The sequence below is a fragment of the Leucopleurus acutus genome (assembly GCF_964270905.1).
Source record: "Leucopleurus acutus genome assembly, chromosome: 1".
NCBI lineage: Eukaryota > Metazoa > Chordata > Mammalia > Artiodactyla > Delphinidae > Leucopleurus > Leucopleurus acutus.
In genome coordinates this window covers 84604443-84628296 of record NC_139142.1, presented here as the reverse complement: position 1 = coordinate 84628296, position 23854 = coordinate 84604443, and the positions used below count along the sequence as shown (strand labels likewise).

The 23854-nt window shown below is 59.9% G+C and overlaps 2 protein-coding genes across 3 annotated transcripts in view; one reads left to right on the top strand and one right to left on the bottom strand.

Annotated features, from left to right (window-relative positions):
• Window positions 1-2952, top strand: part of SPTBN5 (spectrin beta, non-erythrocytic 5) — a gene marked incomplete at its 5' end in the record, with an annotated part of 42956 nt that extends 40004 nt beyond the window's left edge. Inside the window, 8 exon segments of the mRNA XM_082850303.1 lie at window positions 156-373; window positions 544-655; window positions 658-732; window positions 1037-1141; window positions 1311-1412; window positions 2532-2618; window positions 2715-2806; window positions 2910-2952. Coding sequence (XP_082706429.1) covers window positions 156-373; window positions 544-655; window positions 658-732; window positions 1037-1141; window positions 1311-1412; window positions 2532-2618; window positions 2715-2806; window positions 2910-2946 — 828 coding nt within the window. The 3' untranslated portion in view covers window positions 2947-2952.
• A 3196-nt stretch (window positions 2953-6148) lies between these two features.
• LOC309962162 (cytosolic phospholipase A2 beta-like) lies at window positions 6149-23100 on the bottom strand (the record flags this gene model as incomplete). 2 transcript variants are annotated; one of them, XM_082839791.1, is made up of 25 exons in its annotated part: window positions 6149-6376; window positions 6489-6675; window positions 7248-7414; window positions 7765-7944; window positions 8090-8194; window positions 8360-8497; window positions 8772-8889; window positions 9009-9231; window positions 9478-9614; window positions 10156-10291; window positions 11122-11159; window positions 11463-11546; window positions 11809-11939; window positions 12268-12322; window positions 12588-12630; window positions 12813-12853; window positions 13191-13322; window positions 13412-13548; window positions 13845-13917; window positions 16897-16973; window positions 17202-17297; window positions 17784-17840; window positions 18178-18431; window positions 18509-18662; window positions 23037-23100. In XM_082839791.1, 25 exons carry the CDS (start codon window positions 23098-23100, stop codon window positions 6165-6167), a joined length of 3039 nt encoding a protein of 1012 aa, XP_082695917.1. In that variant the 3' UTR covers window positions 6149-6164. The 2 variants fall into 2 exon arrangements, 1 of the variants encoding a protein (XP_082695917.1); XR_014326222.1 differs by lacking the exons at window positions 6149-6376; window positions 6489-6675; window positions 7248-7414; ... (14 more) ...; window positions 13412-13548; window positions 13845-13917 and adding exons at window positions 15796-16013; window positions 16136-16423; window positions 16514-16673.
• Between the last annotated feature and the right edge of the window lie 754 nt (window positions 23101-23854).

Below are 23854 nucleotides of genomic sequence, written 5' to 3'. Positions count from 1 at the left end.
TGACCTCCTCCCCTGGGTAAGGGGACCCCAGAGGTGGGAAGGGAGGCCCTGCATGCCCGGGCTGTGGAGGTGGGCTTCTCAGAGAGGATGGGTGCTCCCTGAAAAGGAGCAGAGGCATCGGGTTGCCAGGGAGTAAGGCCTGATTCTGGCTGCAGGGGGGACTGGCAGCAATGGAAAAGGAGGGGGCCCAGGTGCAGATGGAGCCCTGCCAGCTGGGCCAGCTACACCCTGTGGCTCAGGAGGGCCTGGCCAAGCAACTGGCTGAGGTGCAGGAGGCCTGGGCCACCCTGAATGCGAAGGTCCAGGAGCGGGGTCGGCAGCTGGAGGAGGCTGCCCAGGGCCACGCCTTCCTCGGACGCTGTCGGGAACTGCTGTAGGTGGCATCCTGCCCCGGCTGTTGGCTCAGCTCTGCCCTGCAGGGCGGGGGTCACCCCAGCTCTTTGGGGGGCTATAGTCCCCATCTCCCTATGCAGCTCATGCCCTGCCCCCCACCCCAGTCTGCCCTCCTGGCCCTGACAGCAGCTTCCCCTCCCTGCCCTGCAGAGCATGGGCTCAGGAGAAGCAGGGGCTGGTGTCCTCAGAGGAGCTGGCTGGGGATGTGTCTGGGACCGAGCGGCTCCTGGAGCTGCTGGAGGAGCTGGGGCAACAAATCAAGGGCACTGCCGTCAAGCCCAGGATGTACAGCAGGAAGGGCAGCAGCCGGTGGACAATGGCCGCTTCATGTCCCTGGAGGTACGAGCACAGAGATGGGTCTGGGGCTGAGCTGGGCACACAGCCAGGTTACCCAAGGCCTCGGAACCCTGAGCAGGAGCAGAAGGCCAGGCAGGGGGCGGAGAGAGGGGGGCAGAGACGGGGAGGGTCCAGGCCTCACGGTCTTCCCTTGACACCTCTGCTGGGTGCTCCAGCCCTGCCCCACCCCATGGCTCTGCCTGAGCATCTCACCCGCAGTGCCCCGTCCCCGCAGATGACAGAGTGCCTGCAGGAGCTGGACGGTCGGCCGCGGGCACTCAGGGAGGCCTGAGCCCTGCACTGGGAGCGCTGTGAGGGGAGCTGGCGTCTGCAGAAGCTGCAGCAGTGGCTGGACCGGGCCGAGGCCTGGCTGGCGTGCCGGGAGGACCTCCTGCTGGACCCCAACTGCAGGGTGAGCCGAGGCCCTGCCCCTTAGCTGGCGGCACCGCCTGGCAGCTACAGCCAAGGGCAGATCCTGCTGCTCCCCTGCGCCCTGGGCCCCCGGCCAGGTTGCAGAGGGTGAGGGGATGGCTCTCTGCACCCCCGAGGGCTAGGCCGCACCCTGGCTTGCTTCTCCCCAGGGCTCGGTGTCAGATGTGGAGTGGCTGCTCCACAGACACCAGGACTTAGAAAAGCTGCTGGCTGCTCAGGAGAAGTTTGCTCAACTGCAGAGGAAGGCAGGGGTGAGCGGAGGTTGAGATGAGGGTGCACTGGGAGATAGGGGCCTGGGGGCCCATGGGGGTGGGTGGTCCTGGTCTCAGCCCGAGTCAGGCTCTCTCCAGGCGCTGAGCCCATATCTGACCCTTCAGGAAAGCCCTATTCTTTCCCTTGCTGGCTGTCACGTCCTGTTGCCCACATCTCCAGGTAGGCTAGGGCGCCGTGTGCACTGGGATGAGGGAAGTCTCCTGAGCTGGAGCAGGAAAAGATGAAGAACAGTGAGGACACGGGGGCTCTCTGGGTGGGAGGCACGTGGGGAGGAGAGGCTGGGGCATGGAGCCCCCAGAGCCCTGGCCTGGCTCCCCTGGCTCCCCTCCCGAAGGTGGAACAGAAGCCACAGGTGAAGGAGCTGAAAGCTGGGAGAGGTGGCAGCGGGCTGACCTCCCTCCAGCAGAGCCCTTGGGAAGCTGGTGGCCCGGAGCACAGCTGACCGAGACAGCACAGCTGCAGCCACATGTCCCCGTCGGGCCTCGCATACCCTTTGCCACCACTGTCTCCCTGGAGAGCGCGGCAGGGACCGTCGGGGTAGGGAGCCCACACCCCGAGTCAGCACTTCAGTACCAGGGACCAGGGGGGTCACCAGGGATGAGGAGGTTGGGGAGGGTTAGATGCCTCGCCCACCTTCCAGAGGGGGCCCCTGGCCTCTAAGCTGGTCACAATGTTTCCTAGGCCCCATCTTGCATTTTCAGGATGCAAAGGGTGCCCCTGCCATGGGGACTTTTGGAGCTTACGTAGGAGCTCCTGCCTGGGAGGAGCCAGGGAAGTGCCCGGAAACTGCTTCCGCAGCAGCTGCCCTCCAGAGCCACTTGAGGGTTCAGAGGGCAGCGGGGCCTGGCGGGCTCGAGTTGTGGTGCCCACCGCGGCAACTGGACAGTCTGGCTCCCCGGGGCCACTTCACAGCTTCTGTTCCTCGCCCAAGTGGGGGTGCACCCCTCATCTTCCTCTTCCTGGGTTCCCTGGAAGTTTACCCCCTGGCTCCCTCTTCCCCGTGGGCACCTTGGTCCAGTCCAGTCCTTTGCCTGGGAGCCTCTGGAGACACACAGGCTTTGGCGAGGCTGGTGCAGCCTCACGCCTTCTCTCCACAGCCCGGCGTGAGCCCCAGGGACGACTGCCCTGGGGCCTCGGGGGGCAGCTGCCCGAGCCTGCTCCAGGACGAGCGGATGGCAGCCAAGGTACTGGGCAGTGGGTGGGCGGGCAGAGGACAAAGAAGGACCCACGCGGAAGAGCAGAGACAGCCGTGGTAAACTCTACCGCTCGTTTCTCCTCAGAACGCGGCTTCCACAGCCACCCTTGACCTCGCAGAAGCCCAGCGTGAGAGACCAAGGGATCACCGAGATGGAAAACACACTTTCCCCTTAAGGTGAGGGCCATGTCGGAGGAGAGACACGCTGACTTGACAGGCACAGCCCCCCCAAAGGCAGCTGAGGGGGCTGGAGGCAGCTGGGCTCATGACTGGGCGGCAGGCTGCCTGCGGTAGAGACCGTTTGCAGCACCACCTGAAGGGCAGGCTGAGAGCTGGCATGGAGCCCCGAGCAGCGCAGCAGGCAGGCTCCAGGGGAAGCCTGGGGAACGGGGCAGGCGTGAGGGGCATTGATTCGCTGGGCCCCAAGCTGCTGGCACTGGATGCGTCCTTGGAAGTTTCACATCTACTATCTCTGTGCCTGAGGTAAGTGGGAGTTTTTTTCTCAATTTAAGGCCCAGAGAGGGTAAGCAACTTGCCAGAGATCACATAGCTAATTAGTAGAAGCGGAGCCAGGCTTGATGCCCTGACAGCCTCCTGGTTCTGTTCACCCACTTTGGAGTCTGACTCCCCTGAGCCCTTCCCTCAAGGATCTTCATGGGCTTCCCCACGCTCTGCTCTGCTAATGAGGCCTTTTCTAACCTTGCAGTCTTCAAACAGCTCTGAACGCACCTCCCTTGGGGTGTCTTATAGACAGTGGCCAAGCCCAGCTCTACTGCTAGGAGGAATACACAGAAAGCACCCCTTAGACCAGAAATCTTTCATCATTGTGGTCTGACAGGCTCCGTGTGGAGAGAGCGTTTAGGGGCCCCATCTGGGAGTCCCTCTGGGTTCCTGGCTCTGTTCCTTACAGTGTCTGTTCCCCTGGGATCTCCCTGAGGCTGTCCTTCCAGAATCCCAAAGGGACCTGAGTTTCTCCAGGCTAAGCCTCCCTGAGCCCATCGGCATTGTCTTCCAGGAGGCCGGATGCACTGGGGGAACCTGACCCCGAGTGCTGGGCCTGGGCTGCCTCTCGGCGCGGGTAAGGCTTGGTGTGTGCAGAGCGGCCAGAAGCAGGTGCCTCTTAGACCGTTCGGGCCGCTATAGCAAAGATACCACAGACTGGGTAGGACTTGAACAACAGACACTTACTTCTCACAGTTCTGGAGACTAGGAAGTCACCTCAAGGCCCCTCCTCTTAATACCATCAGCTCGGGGGTAGGATTTCAAGCCATGGCAAGGAGGAAGAAGCAGGCATGGAGTCTGCTGCTGCAGATGGCCAACCCCCGGGCCAGGCTGACCACTGTTCTTCCTTGGCTCTGCAGCCCCCAGTCTGAGCCCAGAGCTCCGAGCCAGACCCTTGGGCTTCCCTGCTGAGCGCTCTGCTGAGAGGGTGCTCGGCCCAGCCGCTCCACTCAGGTAGGGCACCTGGGTGTGTGGGCGGGAGTCCTGAGCCCCCATGACTGGCACAGACGCTGCCCTCTTAGGCCCAAGGAAGGTCCTGGGACTCAAACTACACTGCTCAGGTGTGGGGCCACCCCCACCCTGTCACGGTCTCAGCAGTGACGACAGAGTCCAGACCTGAGGCTCCCTTTCCCCCCAGGTTCCCCGGCTGCCCCCACCCTCCTCGCCGAGGGAGACACGACTGCGCCGACAGCCACCCTTGGCCCGTGGGCTCCCGTAGAGGAAACTGCACGAGGCTCCTGCCGGCTGTCTTGCTCAGGCCAGACCCACGGTGAGTGTACCCGGCTTCCCTTTGCACACACCAGGAAGCCTCCTGGGCGCCCACACACTCTCCCCCTCCTTGCTCTCCTGTCCTTCCTCTCCAAGATGCAGCACTGTTTGCAAGGTGGCCAGACCCCTCCTGCACCCTTGCTCCTGTCCCCACTCTCTGTCTCCATCCTCCCAGCTTTTCCGCAGTCCAAGGACTAGGTCCCTGCTCCAGGGGGGAAGGGGAGGAGCCTTACTATCCCAGAGAGCCCGGAAGTCAGGATGTCACCCAGACACACACCCGTAGACCCCAAGACCCACACACAGGTTCACACACAGAACAGACCTATACACAGTGACACAGTACACAGACTCGACACACAGCCTTGTGCCTGAGGACTCACATCACAGCAGGGGTGGCAGCCAGTCATGGTGTCTGGTATAATTATCCACTCCTGCAGGACCTACAGCTTCCAATTTATGATTCAGATGATGTGCTGCTGAGTCAACAGGCCTTATTCAGGACATGGTGGTTTCCAAGGTCATCAGAGCAGCCATTTCTTCTGCTCTGTGCCTCCAGCCACATGCCCAGGGAACACAGAGGTAGTGAGTTGCATCATGGGAACCAGTCATCTCCCATGCCCCCCGCACATCATGGTCCCTCCTGCAGCTGCCTCCCAGTAGCCACACCCCACATCAATGTTAGGAGGAGGTGCGGAGGCCTGGGGCACCAGTGCTTGGAGAAGATTCTGGGGAAGCTAGGCCCTAAATTCACTCCACCTCCCTGTTCTCCCAAAAGGTCTGGGCCCTGAAGCGAACCTGCAGGTGGCACCAAACCTCAGGGCTACAAGCGGGGACACCCTCAAGGGGACCAGGAGACCCAGCTATCAGACCCCTGGGACCAACATCTGGAATAGACAGTTAGGAGACAGGCCCCACCAAGGTCCGAGCTTGCTGAAGTCACGCCGTTAGCACTGGTCTGTCTTTGGCGCATCTGATCCCAGGTCTGGCCCACCCCTATCAGTCATGGGACAGGAAGCAGCCCTTTGCCTGAGTCCCTGGGTGAGGAAGACAGGGGTGCTGGCTGTCACTGCCTGCATGTCACCTGGGCAGGGCCAGGGCTGCAGCAGCAAGACCCACCCCCCAGGCTAAACTGGCCACCTCTCTGCTTGGAGAGAGTGGGCCGGAGTGGCGTAGACACTGCCATGAGCTCACAGCCTGCTCTTCAGGGGAAGCCCAAGCTGACTTGCCAGCTCTATAAGGTGCCTGGGGAGAGGTTTTGTTTCCTAAACCAGTCCTTGCCCTGGGTAACCAAGAGGTGGGATGACCTGTCCCTTCTTGGAAGCAATGACAGTAATCTCCGTAATGCCTCACGTTTGTACGGGCCTCTGTAATACATAAAACGCTCTACTTTCACTCTGTACAGCTACTCAAGGTAGCAAGGAAGGGAAAGGACACGCAGGTCACGGGGTTTTGGGTGCGTACACAAATCTGGCCCAGACTGCCCCACTTACCCCCGCTGCCACGTCATGGAGCCGAGGCCCCAGCCCCTGTTTAAAACCCTCAACCTACCCCAGGGTGTCCATGGCAGGGGTGCTGGTGGCTTCAGTGCCATGTCTGGGTGGTGCTGGGCACCTTTGTGAGCCCCTCAGAGGGCTGGCGACCACAACAGGGCCGTCCAAACTGCCAGAGGCTCTGAACTTGGTGCAACCGGAGCAGCAAGGCGGCCAAGAAGGGAGCCTGAAAAAGTCAGGGGCCGTGGGGCTGGGGCGTGGCATCCTCCCGCCCATCACTCGGCCCGGCGCTGCCTGCGCCGCCGCACGGCCTCACGCAGGGCCTCCAGCAGCTGCTCCTGGTTGTTGCAGATGTTGTAATGCGTCAGGCGGAGCAGCTTGTCCATGTCCTCCCGGCTGTAAGTCACCTTCAAGTAGTGGTAGGGGGAGTCGGATGAAGACAGGTTCACCTCCCCGGCCTCCTGCGCCTCGGCCGTCCGCCGGACCCCTGTGGAGAGAGTGCAGGCCGGCCATGGGAGGCAACCTCACTGGGGATGGAGGGCGGGTTTGGGGTCACCTGGGTGGAGGATAGAGGAGGGCTCCAGAGGATGGTGGCTCACCTGGGGCTGAGTACTCCCGGAAGGAGGCGTTGACCAGCGGGAAGTGCAGCACAGCAGGGGCGTCAGGGCGGGCAGGGTCCGAGAAGAGGTGGCACTCCCGGGGCTGGCGCTGCTCCTCGGGGCTGGGTGAGATGGACGGGAATGGGATGCCCTGCTCCTGGCAGAACCGATCCAGGATCTGCAGCTGCTGCAGGGTGCGCAGAAGAGGCATCAGCGGGATGGGCCCATGGGCTCCCAGTGTCCTCCACGCTGGACTGACTGAACGTGGAGGTCTGCTAAGACGCGGGACTGAGCGCCCAGATGCCAAGCCAGACGCTAGTGGACCCAACAGGCCAGGCTTGGGCAATGTTCTAAACCTGGCAGCCCTTCTATGGCAGCCCCTTTGGTGTCAACGGAGCCGGGCTGCTAACAACTCCCAGGTCCTGCAACTGGGAGACAAAATCCTTCCCGGGACCAGCACAGAAACTCAAAGCAAGGAGTCCAGGGGTTCAGGACCAAACAGGGTGCAGGTACGTTTAAAATAAAATACATTTTAAAACACTGCCAGCTTCCCATCACGCCAACTTCCTGAGCAGAGTAAGTGCCCCTGGGGGAGTTCACAGAATCCACAGCCTTTCATTCACAGCGTCGCTATCACGGCCCCTCAGGGAAGCTGTCCCAGAAACCAGACTCCAAAGCGGATCTCTCCAGAGTCAGGAATGTCGGGCCAGCTGAGGCCAGGCCTGGCACTGCCCCCCACCAAGCCTGCCCGATGCCCACCTGAAAGGCTCCATGGAGGTTGTAATCCAGCGACAGGATGAGGTCCACGTCCCGTGTGGGCCGCAGGAGGGGTGGGCAGCTGGTGTTGACTAAGTAGCCAACATCCAACAGGCAAAGGAAGGGTTCTGCAGGTGTCAGCTGGCTGGGGAGGCCATCCAGGTTGGTGGCTGGAAAGGTGGGCGGGGGAAACCGGGTGGAGAGCAGCTGTCACGGGTGCTGAAGGCACCAGCCCTCCAGCCTAATGCCAGCTCCTTGCTGCTTCAGAAGCAGGCTCTGCCATCCGGCTCCTGCCCTCTCCTGCCAAGGCAGCATCTCAACTCCCGAGGCTCCACAGATGGGCCCTGACCCCAACGTAAGGAGAGGAAAAGGGGCCCCCGCTCCAAGCCAGGCAGAGAACTGAACTCAAACAAATTGGGGCCCAGGGACTGGACAGTGCAGATGTCTGGACCAGGGACCCAAGGCTCAGGTGGCCATGGGAAGAGTTTGGGGAGCTGGGAGCCGGGGAGAAAAGCAATACCTTTCCAGGCAGAGAAGTGAGGATGCTGGAAATAGTCCTTGTGGAAAGAGAGGCCACGGAGGAAATTGTGGGTGGCCTGGGCAAGTGGACGCCGTGTCAGAAGGTCGGTGAAGAACTCAGCTATCCTGCTGGTCACCGTGGGAGGCTCTTGTATATTCAGAAGGGGGACCTGCTCCTTATCTGCAGTCAAGGACGGGGGAAACGGGGACCCTTTATTCCAGCCTCTGTGGACTCACAATGGAGGGGAGAGCCACCCCACGCTCCCCAAATACAGCCCCACTGGCTGCCTCTCCCATCCTTCCCGGGGAAGAGCCCGGGCGCCTACCCAGGCTGGCCTGAGCCTGTGCCCAGCGGTCCCAGAACTGGCTGGGCTCGGAGGACCAATACAAGCTGTCCTGGAGGCTGGCTGCGTACACGTTGCTCCAGATGCCTGAGGAGGAGATCCGAGTGGGAGAGAGTCCCCCACCTCACCACACCCAGACCCTTCCCCACAGCCCATCTGGGACCAGGAAACGTCTCAGTGACGGAGCTGGGACAGTCGAGCCCACCACCGCGCCCAGGCCCCTAGCTTCTCCCACCTCCCAGACCCACTCACCTTCCAGGAAGCAGATGCGGGACTCAGGAAGCCGCTTTATCAGGCGCCCCATGAAGAACTCGGAGCCGAAGAGCTCAGAGGGGATGAAGGCGCCGTACTTGGGAAAGCCGACCTCATAGGGGGAGAACTCACACCACTCTGTGAAGAGCCACACAGCCTCACCACGGGGCCCCGCGTCGGGCAGCCTCATGACCAGGAGGCTCAGCCTTGTGGCTGGCGCCCTGAGCGTGGCACCCACGGCCCTTGCCCCCATCCCAAAGCCTGAGTGACTCAGATAGGATGACAGGCTCTGGAAAGCACGGGACCTGGCCCAGAAGAGGGGGTGTGTTAACACCCACCTTCACACACAGGCCTGGCTACCCGTCACCCCAACAACTGTGAGAACACAGGTCACGGTTCTGGAGCTACTCACCCCCAAATTCAAAAGTAGTCAGGTTCCGTTCTTTGGTGTTGAGAGCACAGTAGATGGGCAGAGGGTTCTGGCCACGGCTCAGGGCCTCCCGCTGGTCTGAGAGTTTGTGGTCGTGAGGCTGAGGGAAGGTAGGGTGAGAAAGCCAGGGCTTCTTGGCACCTTTCCCAGCCCCTGTGGCCCAGGGCCGCTCCCCATCTCTGGACCTCGCCCTGGCTTTGGCTGCCCCCCTCCCCACACCTCGTCATGCAACAGCGCCTCGTTGATGAGGGCCCACAGGGTGGTGAAGCAGGGCGGGTGGCCCAGGTGTGCACGCTCAGCCAGCTCCTGCTGGTACCGCCACAGCTGGCTGGGGGCCACCACGCCCAGCTTGCTCTTGGTCACCTGCGTCTTCAGTGACTCGATGGGCCCTGCCAGGTCCTTCTGAGACCACTCTGGGTCCTCATAGAGGTTGGCCAAAGCCCTGGGAAAAGCCAAAGGCAGGGGGATTGTCACTCAAGGACCCCCATCACATGCCTTGGGCTCTCTCTTCTGCCGGCCCAAAAGACACCTTCCAGGGTCCCCTTGAGCACCTTTCTCCCTGGCACGTGCATTCTCCCACCCCTTCCAGTTTGGTCAGAGAGGCCGGTGGAGTCTGAGAGAGCCTTACCACCACACCCTCCTATCACAGCCCAACTAGCCCCCCCAGGGCTCCTACACTCGAGCTCACCAGGTAGAGCCCGAGGCCCCTGTGATGTAGGAGATGCAGTCCAAGAGGCCCAGCTCCTTCAGGCCCGCCAGCTGCCCATACAGGGAAGTCATGGCCCGGGTCCCACCACCAGTGGCCGCAACAGCTACCACTGGGATCTGGAAGAGAGAACAGCCAGGCTTGGAGAGGCCTTAGGGAAGGGGAAGGCCAAGCCACAGGTGGAAGAGGTAGCAAGCCAAGTGCCCACTCAGCTCACCCACAGCTAAGGCTAGTCAAGATCTGATCAGGGCGCTTGGGACCAGTTCTAGTCAGGTCTGCTGAGGAAGGTCTAGTCAGAAGACCTAGCCTTGCAAGGGTCAGGCTTGTCTGGTTTTTCAGAACTCCAAGAGAAATGGACAAGTTCCAAGCCTCATCTCCTCACCTCTAGCCCCTAAGGAGTCTGGTGATTGCTTTCTTGAAGCCCCAGGGCCACCTCTCTCCCTCTTTCTAGGAGAGGTGGAATCCCTAGGAGATGCCCCAGGCCTCATGCACCGCTCTGCATCTGAGGTGATCAAGCTCCTGACAACAGCAAGGGAGAGGGAAGCAGAGCAGGGTCCAAGGCTGGCTCGGCACCAGTTCTAGTCTGGTTGGGGCACAACCAGTCCCAGCATCCAGCACTGAACCCGAGGACGCCCACCCAATCCAGCGCAGTCCCCAGACCTCATCCTCCTGCAGGTCTCCATCCAGCTGCAGGGCCTGCTTCAGGGCCTTGGCCACCACCTGCTTCCTCCTGCTCAGGAAGGCCCGCTCCTCGGCACAGGGCCCACAGTCCAGCCGCACTGCCAGCTCTCTCGGTCTGGGTGGGAAAGAAGGGACCATGAGGCAGCTCCTGGCCTCATCGGAGAAAGAGAAGCGGGCCAGCCTGCCTGCCCCGGGAAGCCAGCCGCCACCCTCCTCTCCTCTCCTCTCCTCTCCTCTCCCCAACCCTCGCCCCAGCTCCTGTGTCCTCATTGACGTGTGATGTGTGGACGTGAGGGGGAGAAGGTGAACCCAGACCCTGGCGGGGACACCCTTGGGGAAGCAGCACAGCGGATTCACAGGACCAGGAAAGCGGTGACTGAAGAGGCTCCAGGGGGGGGACCCAACGCCATCGATCCACTTCCTCCTCTCAGCCTCCCTCCCTCCCTCCCTCACCCAAAAATGACTCTAAAGGGGACAGGAATGGTGCTCCCGCCTCTTCATGGTGGGGAGCTAGCCCCCCAGGCATGTGCAGGGCCAGTGTAGGCAGCTCCTCCCATCTCCTGAGGGTTAACTGAGGCCCCGAAGGGGCGCGACTGCACTCCTCTTGGTTTCCTTGCCCCCTCTGTGCCTCTAACCACTGTTCCACCTTCCATCTGCTTTTCCAGCCAAACATTTATCAAGGGCCTCCCAAGTGCCAGGCACTGGGCTAGACACACACCCCTCTGACTGAACCAGGAATGCATGTAAAAAGTTAACAGGAAGAGCCTTCATCTGCCAAGGCTCCAGCACCTCAGGCCCCACCCTGGGAGCAAACCACTGAGCATCTCAGAGAGGATTCACGGTGGCCGAGCCTGCTAGGGGCCGCCCCATGCCTGCTCATTCCTCCAGGCTGAGTGCCCGCTGCTGTCCCCCGTGACCTTTCCCAGTGCCCAGCCGGCCTCTCACCCTTCTTCTTTTTTCAGCTCCACCTTCATCAGGGGCTCCTGAAAACCACGAAGCCTCCAGTCACAAAGATGGGACACCCCGTTTCCTTCAACCCAGCCTAGCCACATCCCATGACAGCCCCATGCTCCCTTGGGCCCCAGCCATCTCCACAGGGGCCAGGCCTCAGGCCTGAAGACACGGATGCTCAGAGGACCCCTCTCCCCAGAGCCTGGCCTGGCATTTGTCCACGGCCTGGCCCAAGGACAGAAGCCGCTAGAGCAGCAGGCCAGCCCTTCAAGGCCTGGGGCCTGGGCCCACCCCACCCGTGCACATCTGGCTTTCTTCCTCTGGGTGACCAGTACCTGGGATGTAGGGAAGACACGTCTCACCACCTGGTCAGAGGGCAGTGCCCTCAGAGGCACCTTCAGCTGCTCTTGGGGCTCATCCTGCAGGAAGGATGAAGAGGACCTAAGAATCTCCACCCTTCCATTCCAGCAAAGCCTCACCAATTGCCCCGGGAGTGACAGAGAAGTAGCCGGAAGGGGGACAGGAGGCTGAGGTCAACCCCACACTTCCCAGGATGCCTGACACTGCCAGGGAGTGATGGGGAGGGGGCTCGGGGTGAGCAGAGGAACAGGCTGGCAGGAGGTGCCAAGGCAAGCAGGGTGGAGGGCTCTGCGGGCCTCAGCGCCCGGGACGTCCCACTACCTGCAGGTGAACACTCAGCTCCTGCTCCCAGCAGGCCGGCCAATGGAAGCGGAAGGAGCTGGCGCCCACGGAGGCCTCCTGCGGACCCTCACAGGACCCGGGAACCACGAGCTGAACTCTGTCCTCCGACCCTGGAAAGAGGAACCAGGGCAGAGAGGCTGGGAATGGGATCTCAGCCCACAGAGGCCCCTGTCTTGCCTAAGGGGCCTGGGGGACGGGGCACCCCCCCCCCACGCCCACTGAGATGGAGGTCTGGCTCAGACCTAGGCTGGGAGATGGGGTCCCACCACAGCCCCTCTGAGGACTAAAGGGAAAAGCCCCAGCATGGATTCGTCCCCTCACTCCTGCTCCTGGCTGAGAGCTGGGGGCAGCTAGTGCAAGGTTCCCTCCAGGGTCCCCTTAGAAAGGGGAAGACAAGGGCTGAGAGACGGCAGCTATCCCAGTGGTTCGGGGACTCACCCTGCTGGCCCCCGGCCTTCTCCAGTCGAACACACAAGCAGGAGAGCTCCCGGGCCTAGGTCATTAAGAGAGCCCCTCAGACCCGAGCCCCTCCCCTGCTGGAGATGCCACCCTCCCGACACCCTGGTTCTTGCTCCTCAGCACCTTCTCACCTTGGCCCTGAGTCACCAAACATTTGCTTGGGGTTGTAGCCTCTGGAACTAAAATCCCAGCCGCTCCCGCCCCCAGCAACAGCGCTACCCGACCCCCGTGGTGGGCCCAAGCTTCAGGCCCAGGGAGAAGGGTGAGCACAGGGCACGAGGGAGGGGTTCCAGACTCACCACCAGGATGCCATTACTGACGAGGCGCTCAGCACAGTCGGTCCTGGCAAGAGCCCCCAGTGACCCTTACCGAGAATCCAGGCTCCCATCCCCCAAGGAGGTCTGGGCTTTCCTCCTCCACCCCTGATGCCTCCCAGGGAAGGGTGTCAGCTCTGGGTGCGCTGGGCTCTCTCCTTCCCAGAAGGAATCACTCCCACCCGGGAACTGCCCCATGGCCCGACTTACAGATTCTGCAGCCGAAATTCAACCTCCAGCTGCTCCTTGCCCTGTAGAGAGAAAGAAGCAAGTTAGAGACGGTGAGGAGCACGTGTGTGTGTAGGTCCCAACCCAGACACCTGGGCAGCTGCGGCCCCAGTGGTGAGGAGAGCCACTGTCCACCTTCCCTGGACTGCTCCAAGAAAGCTGCCCTTGGCTCAGGGGACAAGACAGAGGGTTGGGGACAGGACCGCTCTTTGGTGGACAGCAGCTCCTCGCTGACAGAGGCCTCTGGGATGCCAGGGAAGCCTGGACCACTCACTGGAGAAGAAAGCCATGTACCTGGCCACCCTCCAAAGCATCCCCTCCCCACAGCTGAAGCCCTCTGCTGCCTGCACACAGCCTTGCCTGAGGGTTCAGTGAGAAGCTCTCACGCCGGGACTCCCCAGCCCGCAAAGTCCCCACGTCAAACAGCACCAACAACAGAGGGTCATCCTTGGTCAGAAGGTCCTGGTCAAAGACTTTGAACTGCACGATGTTCTGAAAGGGGAACAGAGTAAGGGGGCTGCAGGAAGAAGGGGTGGGACTGGGGTGGGTCAGGGAGCAGGGCCAGGCTGATGCCTGCCCACCTTGAGCTGGGTGTGGATTCGGAAATGAAAGCTCTGATTCCAGATGGGGTTTCTGCTGTTCTTGACCACGCGCGTCTGGAGCTGGTGGCTGGAGGCCGAGGGCAGCCACAGAGTCACGTAGCAGTCAGAGGGGGTCACTGTGGGAAGGAAGAAGGAGCGCCTGGTGCTGGCCAAGAGCCCTTCCCAGCCCAGCTGCCCAGAGCCCACGTCCTTCCATCACAGGCAGCCCCAGGAGACCTAGAGACCCAGGGAATGGGGTTGGGTCGGGAGGCAGGAGGTGCAGGCCTGACCTCGACGTTCCATCCACTACCTCCTCCCAGCACCCTCTCTGGGACCCGCCGCACGCCCAGCCCTACTTGCATCTCCTCCCACTGTCCTGCCCCCCTCTGAAGCCAGCTGCAGAACCACTGCCCTCTCTGGGCCCAGCACTCACATAGGTCCTTGGAGGGCAGGTCACGGGCCTGCAGGACATGAATGGTGAGCAAGCAGGTCCCAGGCACCTTTGCCTGCAGAGGAGAGAGAGAGAAACAGGCTTACTACAGGCTGATGGGCCCAAAGGGGAGGCTGGGGTGACACCTTGAGGCCTAGTCCTGAACCAAAAGGACCAGCCCTGCCCAGCCACAGGCCTGTCCTCCACCCACCAGAGTCCTGAGCCGAAAGGTGGCTGTGGTATCTCCTGATGACGCCTGCCTACACTTACACAACATGCTGCACCGGTTCTGGTCCAAGGGCTTCATGTAGATTAACTCGATTTAATCATACAACCACCCTATGCATGAGGACTACTTATTATGACCAACCCCACAAGGAAACAGAGGCACAGAAAGGCTAAGTAGTTGCTTGCACAAGACCCAGGGCCAGGATTGGAGCAGGCTAGCTCGACTTGTGCTCTCCACTCCCACACCTACCTGCTTCCTTACTCTTTCCACCCCACAACCCTGGCTCCCCTTTACTAAGCAGCCTTGAGGCTGGTCTTGGGTGGCAGAGGGGACCCCTGGGCAGCAAAGGGGGTGTGGATAGAAGGGCCCTGATGGAACGGAGTCCAGGGGCAAAGCTGGAAAAGCTCACCCATCATGCCCTAAGCAACTGAGAAAGAACACAGGAGCGGCCACTTCCTCTGGGGCCCCAGGACGGCAGCTGGGAGCCTGAGTTCTCAGGGCCCAAATCCATGGTGCCAGGGAGCTCTGCCTAGAGCCCATTTCTAGGGCAGGAAAAACACAGAATGATCCTGCTTCCCAAGACCCTGCCTTTTCCCTGGCTTCTGCTCCCTAGCCCTGTCCAAGGCCGGCAAACAGCTGGAGAAGCCCATAGCTCCCTCAAGAAACAGCATTAACCAGACCCCGCAGGGACCAGTGCCCTAGCAGGTCTTACCAGAGCCATGAGGCAGAGAGTCCTCGGGAGGAAGGAATGGCGGGCAGCACCTGCAGGACTGAGGACTGTCAGCTTTCTCACCGAGAGCCAGGGATGTCCCAGGAGGCCTCGAGCTCCTCCCTGGTTCCTGCCCACCGCTTCAGCTCCACCCAAGCCCCACACCCACTCCCGGACCAACCGCCCGTCCAGGAGATGAGACACCTTAAGCCCACACAGAGCCACTGACACCCTCGTGATGAGGGCTCAGCACCCCCACAGACCCATCCTCTCCAGCCACCGCCCGCTGGGCCCCACAGCCCTGCTCTCCCTGCCTGGACCTCGAGGAGGGGCCCCCAGGAGAGCTTGCCATCAGCGGCTGAGCAAGAGGCCGTGGGGGTCTGGCTGGGGTTGCGGCTGAAGGGGCTGCTGAGGTCTGGAAGGCAGGGAGCGGGCCCCAGAGCGGCAGCAAACCCGCGAGCCGCGTCCCCAGCCCCAGGGCCTTCCACAGCCTCCTGGTGCCAATGTGACAGAACCGCCCGGTCTTCACTGAAGTGCTTGGCCAACCTGAGGGGAGCGCCCTGGGCCCCAGCGTGAGCCGGCAGGGCTGTGGCTTGTTCTGTGAAACAGCCCTTCGACGCCACGTGCCGGGCTGCCTCCACCTTGGAGCTGGGTGCTGGGTGGCAGCCAGGGAAGGGGGCTCTTCCGTCCCCAGGGCCAGGTTGGGGCAAGGGGGTGGGGTGGGGACAGCGAGTGTAGAGACCCACGAGGGACAGGGGTTTCTGTCCCCTCCTATCTGTGCCTGCTGTGAGGGAAACAAGGGCAACCCTTAGGGAACAAGACCCCACCAGCTGCCGTGGAGCTGAAGGTGGAGAGCAAACAAGGCCAGAGCGAAGCTAGCGAGAGCTTTACAAGCTCTCCGTCAACGAGCTCCGTGCCACAGAGTGACAACAAGGCTGAGGTCGGCCTGCTTGCCCCAGAGAGGCTGTGACAGCGGCCGGGGACAGAGAGGTCTCGGCTGCAGAGATCTCCTCAGGCCCCGGCCTGGACCCAGCCCTCACCCCCAAGCAGGGTCACCCTGAAATGTTTACCTGAACCTTCCAGCCCTCACCAGACCACAGAAGGCAACCATGAGGGAGCCTTAGCACATACGTGAATCATAGCCGCCTTTTATTGAACGCTTCCTCTGCGCCAGACCAGTGCCATCCTTACAGATACCAGCCCCAACACGCCATGAGGTAGGAACGATCGTTATCTCTGTTTTACAGACAGCACACTGAGGCTGTGAGGCAGTAACTCGCCCAAGGTCACGGCGCTGGTGAGAGGCGGTGCCGCACCTGAACCCCACTCCTCTTCCAGAACAGGCTGCTGCCTCACCTGTGCGCCAGCTGCCTGGGAGACCACACCCAGACCTGCCTGGCGCCTCCTGGTCCTCCCAATCCTCTGAAGCTGACCCTAAGCCCAGCTGGGCCAGCAGCCAGCACCTCTGACTCCAGATTGCCTCTCGAGGTGACTGGCTCAGGAGGGGCATGGCCTTTTCCGTAAGTCATCCTTGGCGATGTTCACCAGGGCTCGGTCAGTTGAGGCCTGAGGCCTTAGTGAGGGAGTCGAGCAGCTGGAAGTAACTGTACTTGAGGTCATACTCCATGTCGTACCAGAAATTCACTGTGGAGAGAATGGAGACCGGAGCACGAGGGTTCCCCTTCTAATCTAAGCTTCCCCACACCCACCCCCCGGAGCTGGGCAGCCCCTCACCGGCCATGCAGCCATGGGACTGCTGGACGTGGTGGAACCACAGGGCGGGCAGATAGAGCATCTCGCCAGTCTGCACGGTGCAGTGAAGGGCCCGGGCCTGACTGTAACTGGGGTACTCGGCCAGATCTGGAGCCAAGGGGTCCAGTGGGATCCAAGGCACCTGGGAACACAGCAGATTCCAGGGAGTAGGCCCAAAGCCCCCAGGCCCTCCAGCTCTGTCCCTGGAGGTAAACACCATGGGCCCTGCCCTGCTTGGCACCGGGAGGCCCAGACGTAGGGATTCTCCAGAGCAAAGCACCACCTCCCCATCTCTTTTGTGCCTGTTCCTCAGAGCCCAGGTTCCTTGCCTCCCCGCTCCCGGGGCCCAGGAACAAAGCAGACACCTTCTCCATGGCCTCTTCATCCACCATCTTGAATGAGCCCTCTTCGGTTAGCTGGTAGGTTGCCGGTGTGTACAGCTCTGAAGCCAGAGGGAGAAAGTTATGGGCACCCTCAAAGAGCCTGGAGCTTGCCCACCACTCCCACTTGTTCCCTGGGTGCAGGGGCAAGAGGGCCAGGAGTCCTAGTGCAGCGGAGACGCTGTGTCCACACCTCAGGCCTGGGGTCCAGCCCGCCCAGGGCTACCCACTGCCCTCCCTCTACTTTGGGCCACACCTGCTCCCCGGCCCCTCCAGGCTGCATCCCCTACCATAGGGGATGAAGGGCCGGTCGCTGGGTGGATGCAGCAGGAAGTGTTTCTCTCCCAAGACCACACAGTAGAGGTTCTCATAGTGGTCCTTATGCACTGCCGACACAGAGGGCCCAGTGGGCAGGGTTAGGAGGGGGCAGACACTCGCACTTGGGGCCCTGCACCCCAAGACAGCTTACAGTGTGACAGAAGAGCACGCAAAGTCAGAGGAGGCTCGGGGGATGCCAAGGAGAGGAGTCTGGCAGGCATTCAGGCATCTCAGATCTCTGCCTGCCAGGGACTTGACACTCACCAGGAGGGGAATTCACACAAACAGGGTTCTTCTGAGTCTACCCCTGACTTAGCTGGCCTTCAGTGCTTTCTAGGGACCTACAAGAAACAGGGTCCCCCGCGTCCAATGCCGCGGGCACCTTCGCCCACGTGAGCTGCTGGGGAAGGCCCTCTGTTATGCCTGAGCCCCAGAATCCCAGGAGAAATCTTAGAGATCAATCAGTCTGACTTCCCTGCAGGCCAGCCTTCCACTCTCCGCCTCGCCTTCCCTCCCCACAACCTCCTCCCCACCTTTGTATTCCCAACACCTACATGATGTCACTGCAGCTGCCTCCCCCAGCCAGAAGTTCACAGCATCAGGCATCTTTCCTGTGGGTCAGAGGAAAGAGGGCGAGTTAGGAGAGGCCAGGCTGGGAACTACCACCACACAGTGATGCTGGGCCAGGACCTGGGCGGGGAGCAGAGGGGCCCCAGGAAAACGGCAGGGAGAAGGGGCAGAGGTGGATGAGCATGGTGAGGGGCCTCTGTCCCCTGGAGAAGGAAGGGCAGCCATCTTCAGTAGTTCATCGAAATGAAGTCAAGGCCGAGGGAGCTGACCCCGTAGGGCCAGGAGTGTGGGCCGTCATCAGCAAGGGGAGAGGCACGGCAAGCGGGGCTGGCTCCCACCTTCCCACTTCTTCCCTGCCCGGGCCCCACCTCCACTCACCCAGCGCCTCAGAGGCCCAGGGCACGTGGGGCTCCAGATCAGGCAACAGCTGGGGCAGCTCGGTGAGGAGGTTGGAGCACTGCTTCTGCACGTAGAGGACCCCAGGGTGTTGTGCTCGGCCCTCCAGCACGTCCAGCACACAGCTCAGGGGCAGGCGGCGCTCGGCAGGCATCACAAACCGGTCCCCTCGCACGGCATCCGCGTAACCATCTGGGGTCACCGCCACACTCACCTCCGCGGAGCCCGCCGTGGCTCTAGAGGAATGGACATTCAGTCCAAGCCCAGATGCCCCAAGGCACCGCCCACACTCTGCACCCAGGGCAGCCCCCACCTGAGGTAGGGGAGGGACCACTTCTGGAGGGCTGGCCAGTGCTGCAGGGCATTTCGGATGATGCAGGGCCTGTTGGGGCAGACCCAGTCACGGTAGAAGTGGAGTGGACCCGGGGGCTTGTCCAGGTAGGGCACAGCAGGAGGCACGCTGAGCTCTGAGAGAAAGAGGCAGGGGAAGGGGGTTGAGGCCAACAGTACCCAGTTGCTGCCCCACGGCCTGCATAAGAGATGCCCTCTCTGGGCAGTTCACTGTGTCACCAGGCAATGCCTATAGGTGACCAAGGGACCCTGGACAACCAGGAATAGAAGAATGAGGAGGGAAATTAAAAGGAGAAAGTGTGAAACACCCATAAACACACCAGGATGGGCCCTAAGAGTGCACAGGGCCACGGGCTGCTGCTCAGCACACAACCCAAACCCTCCAGGGGGCCACATCCGGCCCTGCACAGTGAACCCCTGGCTTTCCTACTCTGGAGTGGCCAACCTCCTGGCATCCATTAGGAAAGGCAGCCATGGAGGCAGTGTCGGGAGCTCCAGAATGAGTAGAGCTGAGGCCCCAAGGCCAACGCTTGTAATGGGTGGGCCAAGGTTCTGAAGAGCACCTAAAATGTGCTGAGGACTTGGCTGGGCCATCGTGGAGGTATTAAGGGATGATTCGAGCATCATCTCAAGAAGCTTACAACCTAACTGGAGAGACAGGCTGCCACACAAAACCATCGGAAGAAAAGTAAGGGCTGAACTGTCTTCTGGTCTTACCGAACAGCATCACCATCCTCAGACACCCAGGGCTGCCATGTGTATTTGGGCAGATCGTGTGGTACGCCACCTGTGCAGAGGTCAATAGTGGCCCTGTGTCACCCTTAACAAAAATCTCTTCTTATTTACTTATTTAATTTATATTTGGCTGCGTTGGGTCTTCGTTGCTACGCTCGGGCTTTCTCTAGTTGCAGTGAGTGGGAACTACTCTTTGTTGCGGTGCGCAGGCTTCTCATCCCGGTGGCTTCTCTTGTTGCAGGACACGGGCTCTAGGCGCGCAGGCTTCAGTAGTTGTGGCTTGCGGGCTCAGTAGCGCAGGCTCAGTAGTTGTGGTGCACGGGCTTAGCTGCTCTGAGGCATGTGGGATCTTCCTGGACCAGGGCTCAAACCCGTGTCCCCTGCATTGGCAGGCGGATTCTTAACCACTGCACCACCAGGGAAGCCCCCAAATCTCTTCTTTTCGACTCTTTCTTCTCATTCCTGGTATCCTACTGATTACCTCTAAGTCCTGTTGATTCTACCACCTATGTCTCTCAAGCCACACACACCCCTTTCCTCTGCTGGTAATCACATTCAAAGTTAGCTCATTTGGGTCCTCAAATGTCACTTTGATGAGGCTTCCCTCTCTGGCCACCCTTTTTAATATTGTAACCTGCCCCCAACAATCTTTATACCCCTTCCCTTCTTATTTTTATCATTTCTCACTATCTAACACTATATATTTTACTTATTCCATTTGTTTATCGATCTCTCTTGCTAGAATGTATGCTCCATGAGGGCAGGGATGCTTCTTATTCACTGATGTACCCCCCCCCCAGGACCTAGCACACAGTAGGTGCTCAGTAAATATTTGCTTAATGGTTGAATTAAGTCTCCAAAATCTCCTGGCTGGATGATTGCTGCAGTGAACTAACTGGTTTCCTTGGCTTAATTCCACTCCTTCTCAAAGCATCCCCCACCCTGGCCCAGTCATCTTCCTAAAATACAATCTCATCTTGTCACACCTCTAGTAAAAAGTCCTTTGATGGCTTACCACTGCTCCTTACAAAATACAGTCAGCCTTGGCACACACATTCAAGACACTCCTGTGATGAGGCCCAACCTACTTTTCCAGGCTGGTTTCCTCCTGTCTGGTGCCTGCCCGTCAGCACACACTCTACTCAGGTGGTGCCAAACGTTCCTGCTGCTCACTCACACTGGAATGCCTTCCTCCTGGCTTTTATACAGGGCATCGGCTTTGCTGTGTTATTTTCATCCTTGCGGTCTAGCCTGAATGTCTTGGTCCTCAGTGGGTGGTTACTACATCCTATCCCAATAGCCACTGCACTCATTTCCACCTCCGAGGTCACGCTCTCTCTCATGACCGCGTCTCCACGCCGGTCATCTGGGCCTTGCCATCAGCTGGAAAGTGAAATGCCTTTAGATCAAAAATTGAAACTGAGTGGGAAGACCCTGGTGGATCCCGGAAAACTGAAAAGGAAGTATGCTTCCTTCACTGGCTCAAGAGGCAAGATGGAACGTGCCAGGTAGATAAGGGAGCGAGGGCAAGGAACCTGCCAAAGGGCCTTCCCAGTCATGCCAGCCCATCTAAGCAGTCACCCGGTGGGGCTCAATAAATCTCCCTGGTATTCTTACTAGGAGTCTTAAAATAAGTGGACACTGCCTTTTCTTTCTTTTTTTTTTTTAACCCTTTGTACTTTCTGTAATTATTTCAGTTTTACTCTTTCACCCTTTAATAGATTTCCTTTAGAGAATGGCCACTATTCCCTCCTGGGGCTTCCAAGTGAGAATTTCAAAAAGGATCCAAACAATTCCTCTGGTCCAACAATTCTTCTGCTAGGAATTTAACCAACAAAAACACACATGTGCACAAAGGCTCTGCTCCAGGCACACCAGCCTCCTCACTGATCCCTGAACACACCCGGCACACTGCCACCATAGGGCATCTGACCCACGTGCCCTCTCCTGGAAAGCTCTTGTCTCTCAGAGGTCTGCTCGGCTCCCCTGCTCCCCTCCTTCTTCAAGCCAGTGCTCAGATGTCGCCTCATCGAAGAGGCCTACCCTGACCTTCTCATTTCAGCCTGTAACCTGCCCTCCACCCCACATCCCGAGCCTCCTCATTCTGCTTTACTTTTTTACCCCAAAGCACTTACCTTCTAACCCAATTTTTTCTACTGTGTAATTTACTCATCTAGTGTGCCTATGGTTAATTGTCTCCTGACTTAGAATGTAAGCTCTACAAGGGTAGAGATTTGTTTTGTTCGCTGATGTATCCTAAACATACTGCATGGAGCCTGGCACACTGAAAAGCTTACTAAGTATTGGTTAAACATTCGTTTAAAGTATTGGTTGCAGTATTGAAAACAATAGACTGGAAATGGCCTAAATGCCTACCAATAGTGGGCTGACTAAATAAATTACAGCATTAGTACACAGCAGAGGTGGAAAAGACTGAAGAAGACTGAAGTAAAGTGATATGGAACGATTTTCAAGATACACAGTACAGAAGAGTGCGCTTAACAAGCTACCATTTGCATAAAAAGGGAGATATAACAGTCATAGGTTTGTGTGTAGATATTAACAGAGTATTTCTGGAAGGATGCATACTGGAGCCTGGAATGGTAGGGAAGCTTACTTTACATTGTGTTGAGTCTGCTGGGGTTTTATTTTTTTGTTTTGTTTTGTTTTTTTGCGGTATGCGGGCCTCTCACTGCTGTGGCCTCTCCCGTTGCGGAGCAACAGGCTCTGGACGCGCAGGCTCAGCGGCCATGGCTCACGGGCCCAGCCGCTCCGCGGCATGTGGGAACTTCCCGGACCGGGGCACAAACCCGCGTCCCCCGCATCGGCAGGCGGACTCTCAACCACCGCGCCACCAGGGAAGCCCCGAGTCTGCTGTTTTTTAAACCATGTGCCCATGTCACTATTCAGTGATAAGATACTGCTTAAAAATAGAAAGAAAAAAAGGAAGAGAATAAGAGAGAAAAATAAAAACCAAGCAGGGGGGCTTCCCTAGTGGCGCAGTGGTTGAGAGTCTGCCTGCCGATGCAGGGGACACGGGTTCGCGCCCCGGTCCGGGAGGATCCCACATGCCGCGGAGCGGCTGGGCCCGTGAGCCATGGCCGCTGAGCCTGCGCGTCCGGAGCCTGTGCTCCTCAACGGGCGAGGCCACAACAGTGAGAGGCCCGCGTAGCGCAAAAAAAAAAAAAAAACAAACAAAACCAAGCAGGGAAAGAGCCAGGGATCTCCAGTACAGCTGCCTCCAGTTCTCCCAAAGCTCTGCAGTGCTCGCAGCTTGGAGGAGTCTTTTCCTGAAGGAAGCGATCCAGCAGGGGTTCAGAGAGGGAGAAACCTTAAAGATTTCACAACAGGGAAGGGCGGGAAGGGCAACAACAGAATGCCCCAAGTATTCGGTGCCGGCTGACGGTGGGAAACACAGAACGCCACCAGAGTAAAGACTGGGCCGGGTCTTGGGAATAATGTGAAGAGTCACCCCAAGAAGCCACGAAAGTGCGGGAACACGGAAGGAGGGGAGCTGAGGGCCCACCCAGGGGGCTGGGGAACGGGGCTGCGACAGGCACGATCAGAGAGGGGCCGGCTACCAGTCACGTGCACGAAGTTCCGCACCCCTTGAGGAAATGAAACACGGTGCACTCTGGTGCCAGTAGCCCAGGAAGAACCAGGGCGCACCCGGATCCGCGACCCGGTTCTCGGCAAGCCCAGGGCCCCTCCCGCATCTTGTAGTTGCTCTGCGGTCGACGAGCCACCCCACTCACCCCTTGCCGCAGCCGGGAACTCCCGTAACTCTCTTCGCACGGCGTCCAAAGCCGCGTCCGCCATGATGACGCCGCCACCGCCCCTCCCTCCCTCTCTCCTTAAGACCTCGCCCCGGGCCCGGGGCCCCGCCCTTCCCTGCGGCCTCAAGCCCGGGCTCCCAGCCCTCCCCCACGCCTCGTCCTCCCACACACTGCAGCTGAAGTCCGCAGCTTCCAACTGCCCACCCCCATACACCCCCAGGCGACCACAGATTTTGTATCCACTCGGCGAGAAGCCGCGCCTCCTCTCGCCCGCCCGACTCGCTGGCAACCCAGGGTTAGCAAATGATTGTGTTTATTGACGAGTTCATACATCAGTACAAACGGACATGTTAAAAACAGCCTCTGCCCTGTGAGACCTGGGGAGGAGGGAAGCGCCATGGCCTGGACAAAGTATAAAAGTTATAAATAAGGGGCTTTCAAAACCGGGTCAGGGCAGATCTGAACGGGGGCGGCAGTCGCCGGTGGCGGCAGTCGCCGGTGGCCTCAGACATGCAGAAGGGGGCGGGCGCCGGCCACGAGACCCCCCACCCCGCACGCTGGGCTGGGGGTAGGGGAAGGGCGGCCACCTTCTCACAAACCTTGGCAGCAGTGTAGCGCCTTTTCCTCATGAGGGACAGACTGGCTGAGGATGGCCAAGAACCCAGCCCAGAGGGCCAGGCCTGAACCCCATTTGCGGTGGACTGCGGCTGGTGTGCGGGTTAGGGGTACGGTGGGAGTGGATTTCTAACTCTGACAAGGGCAGCTGCAGCCCTCCCGGGGCCCACTCTCAGCTGTGA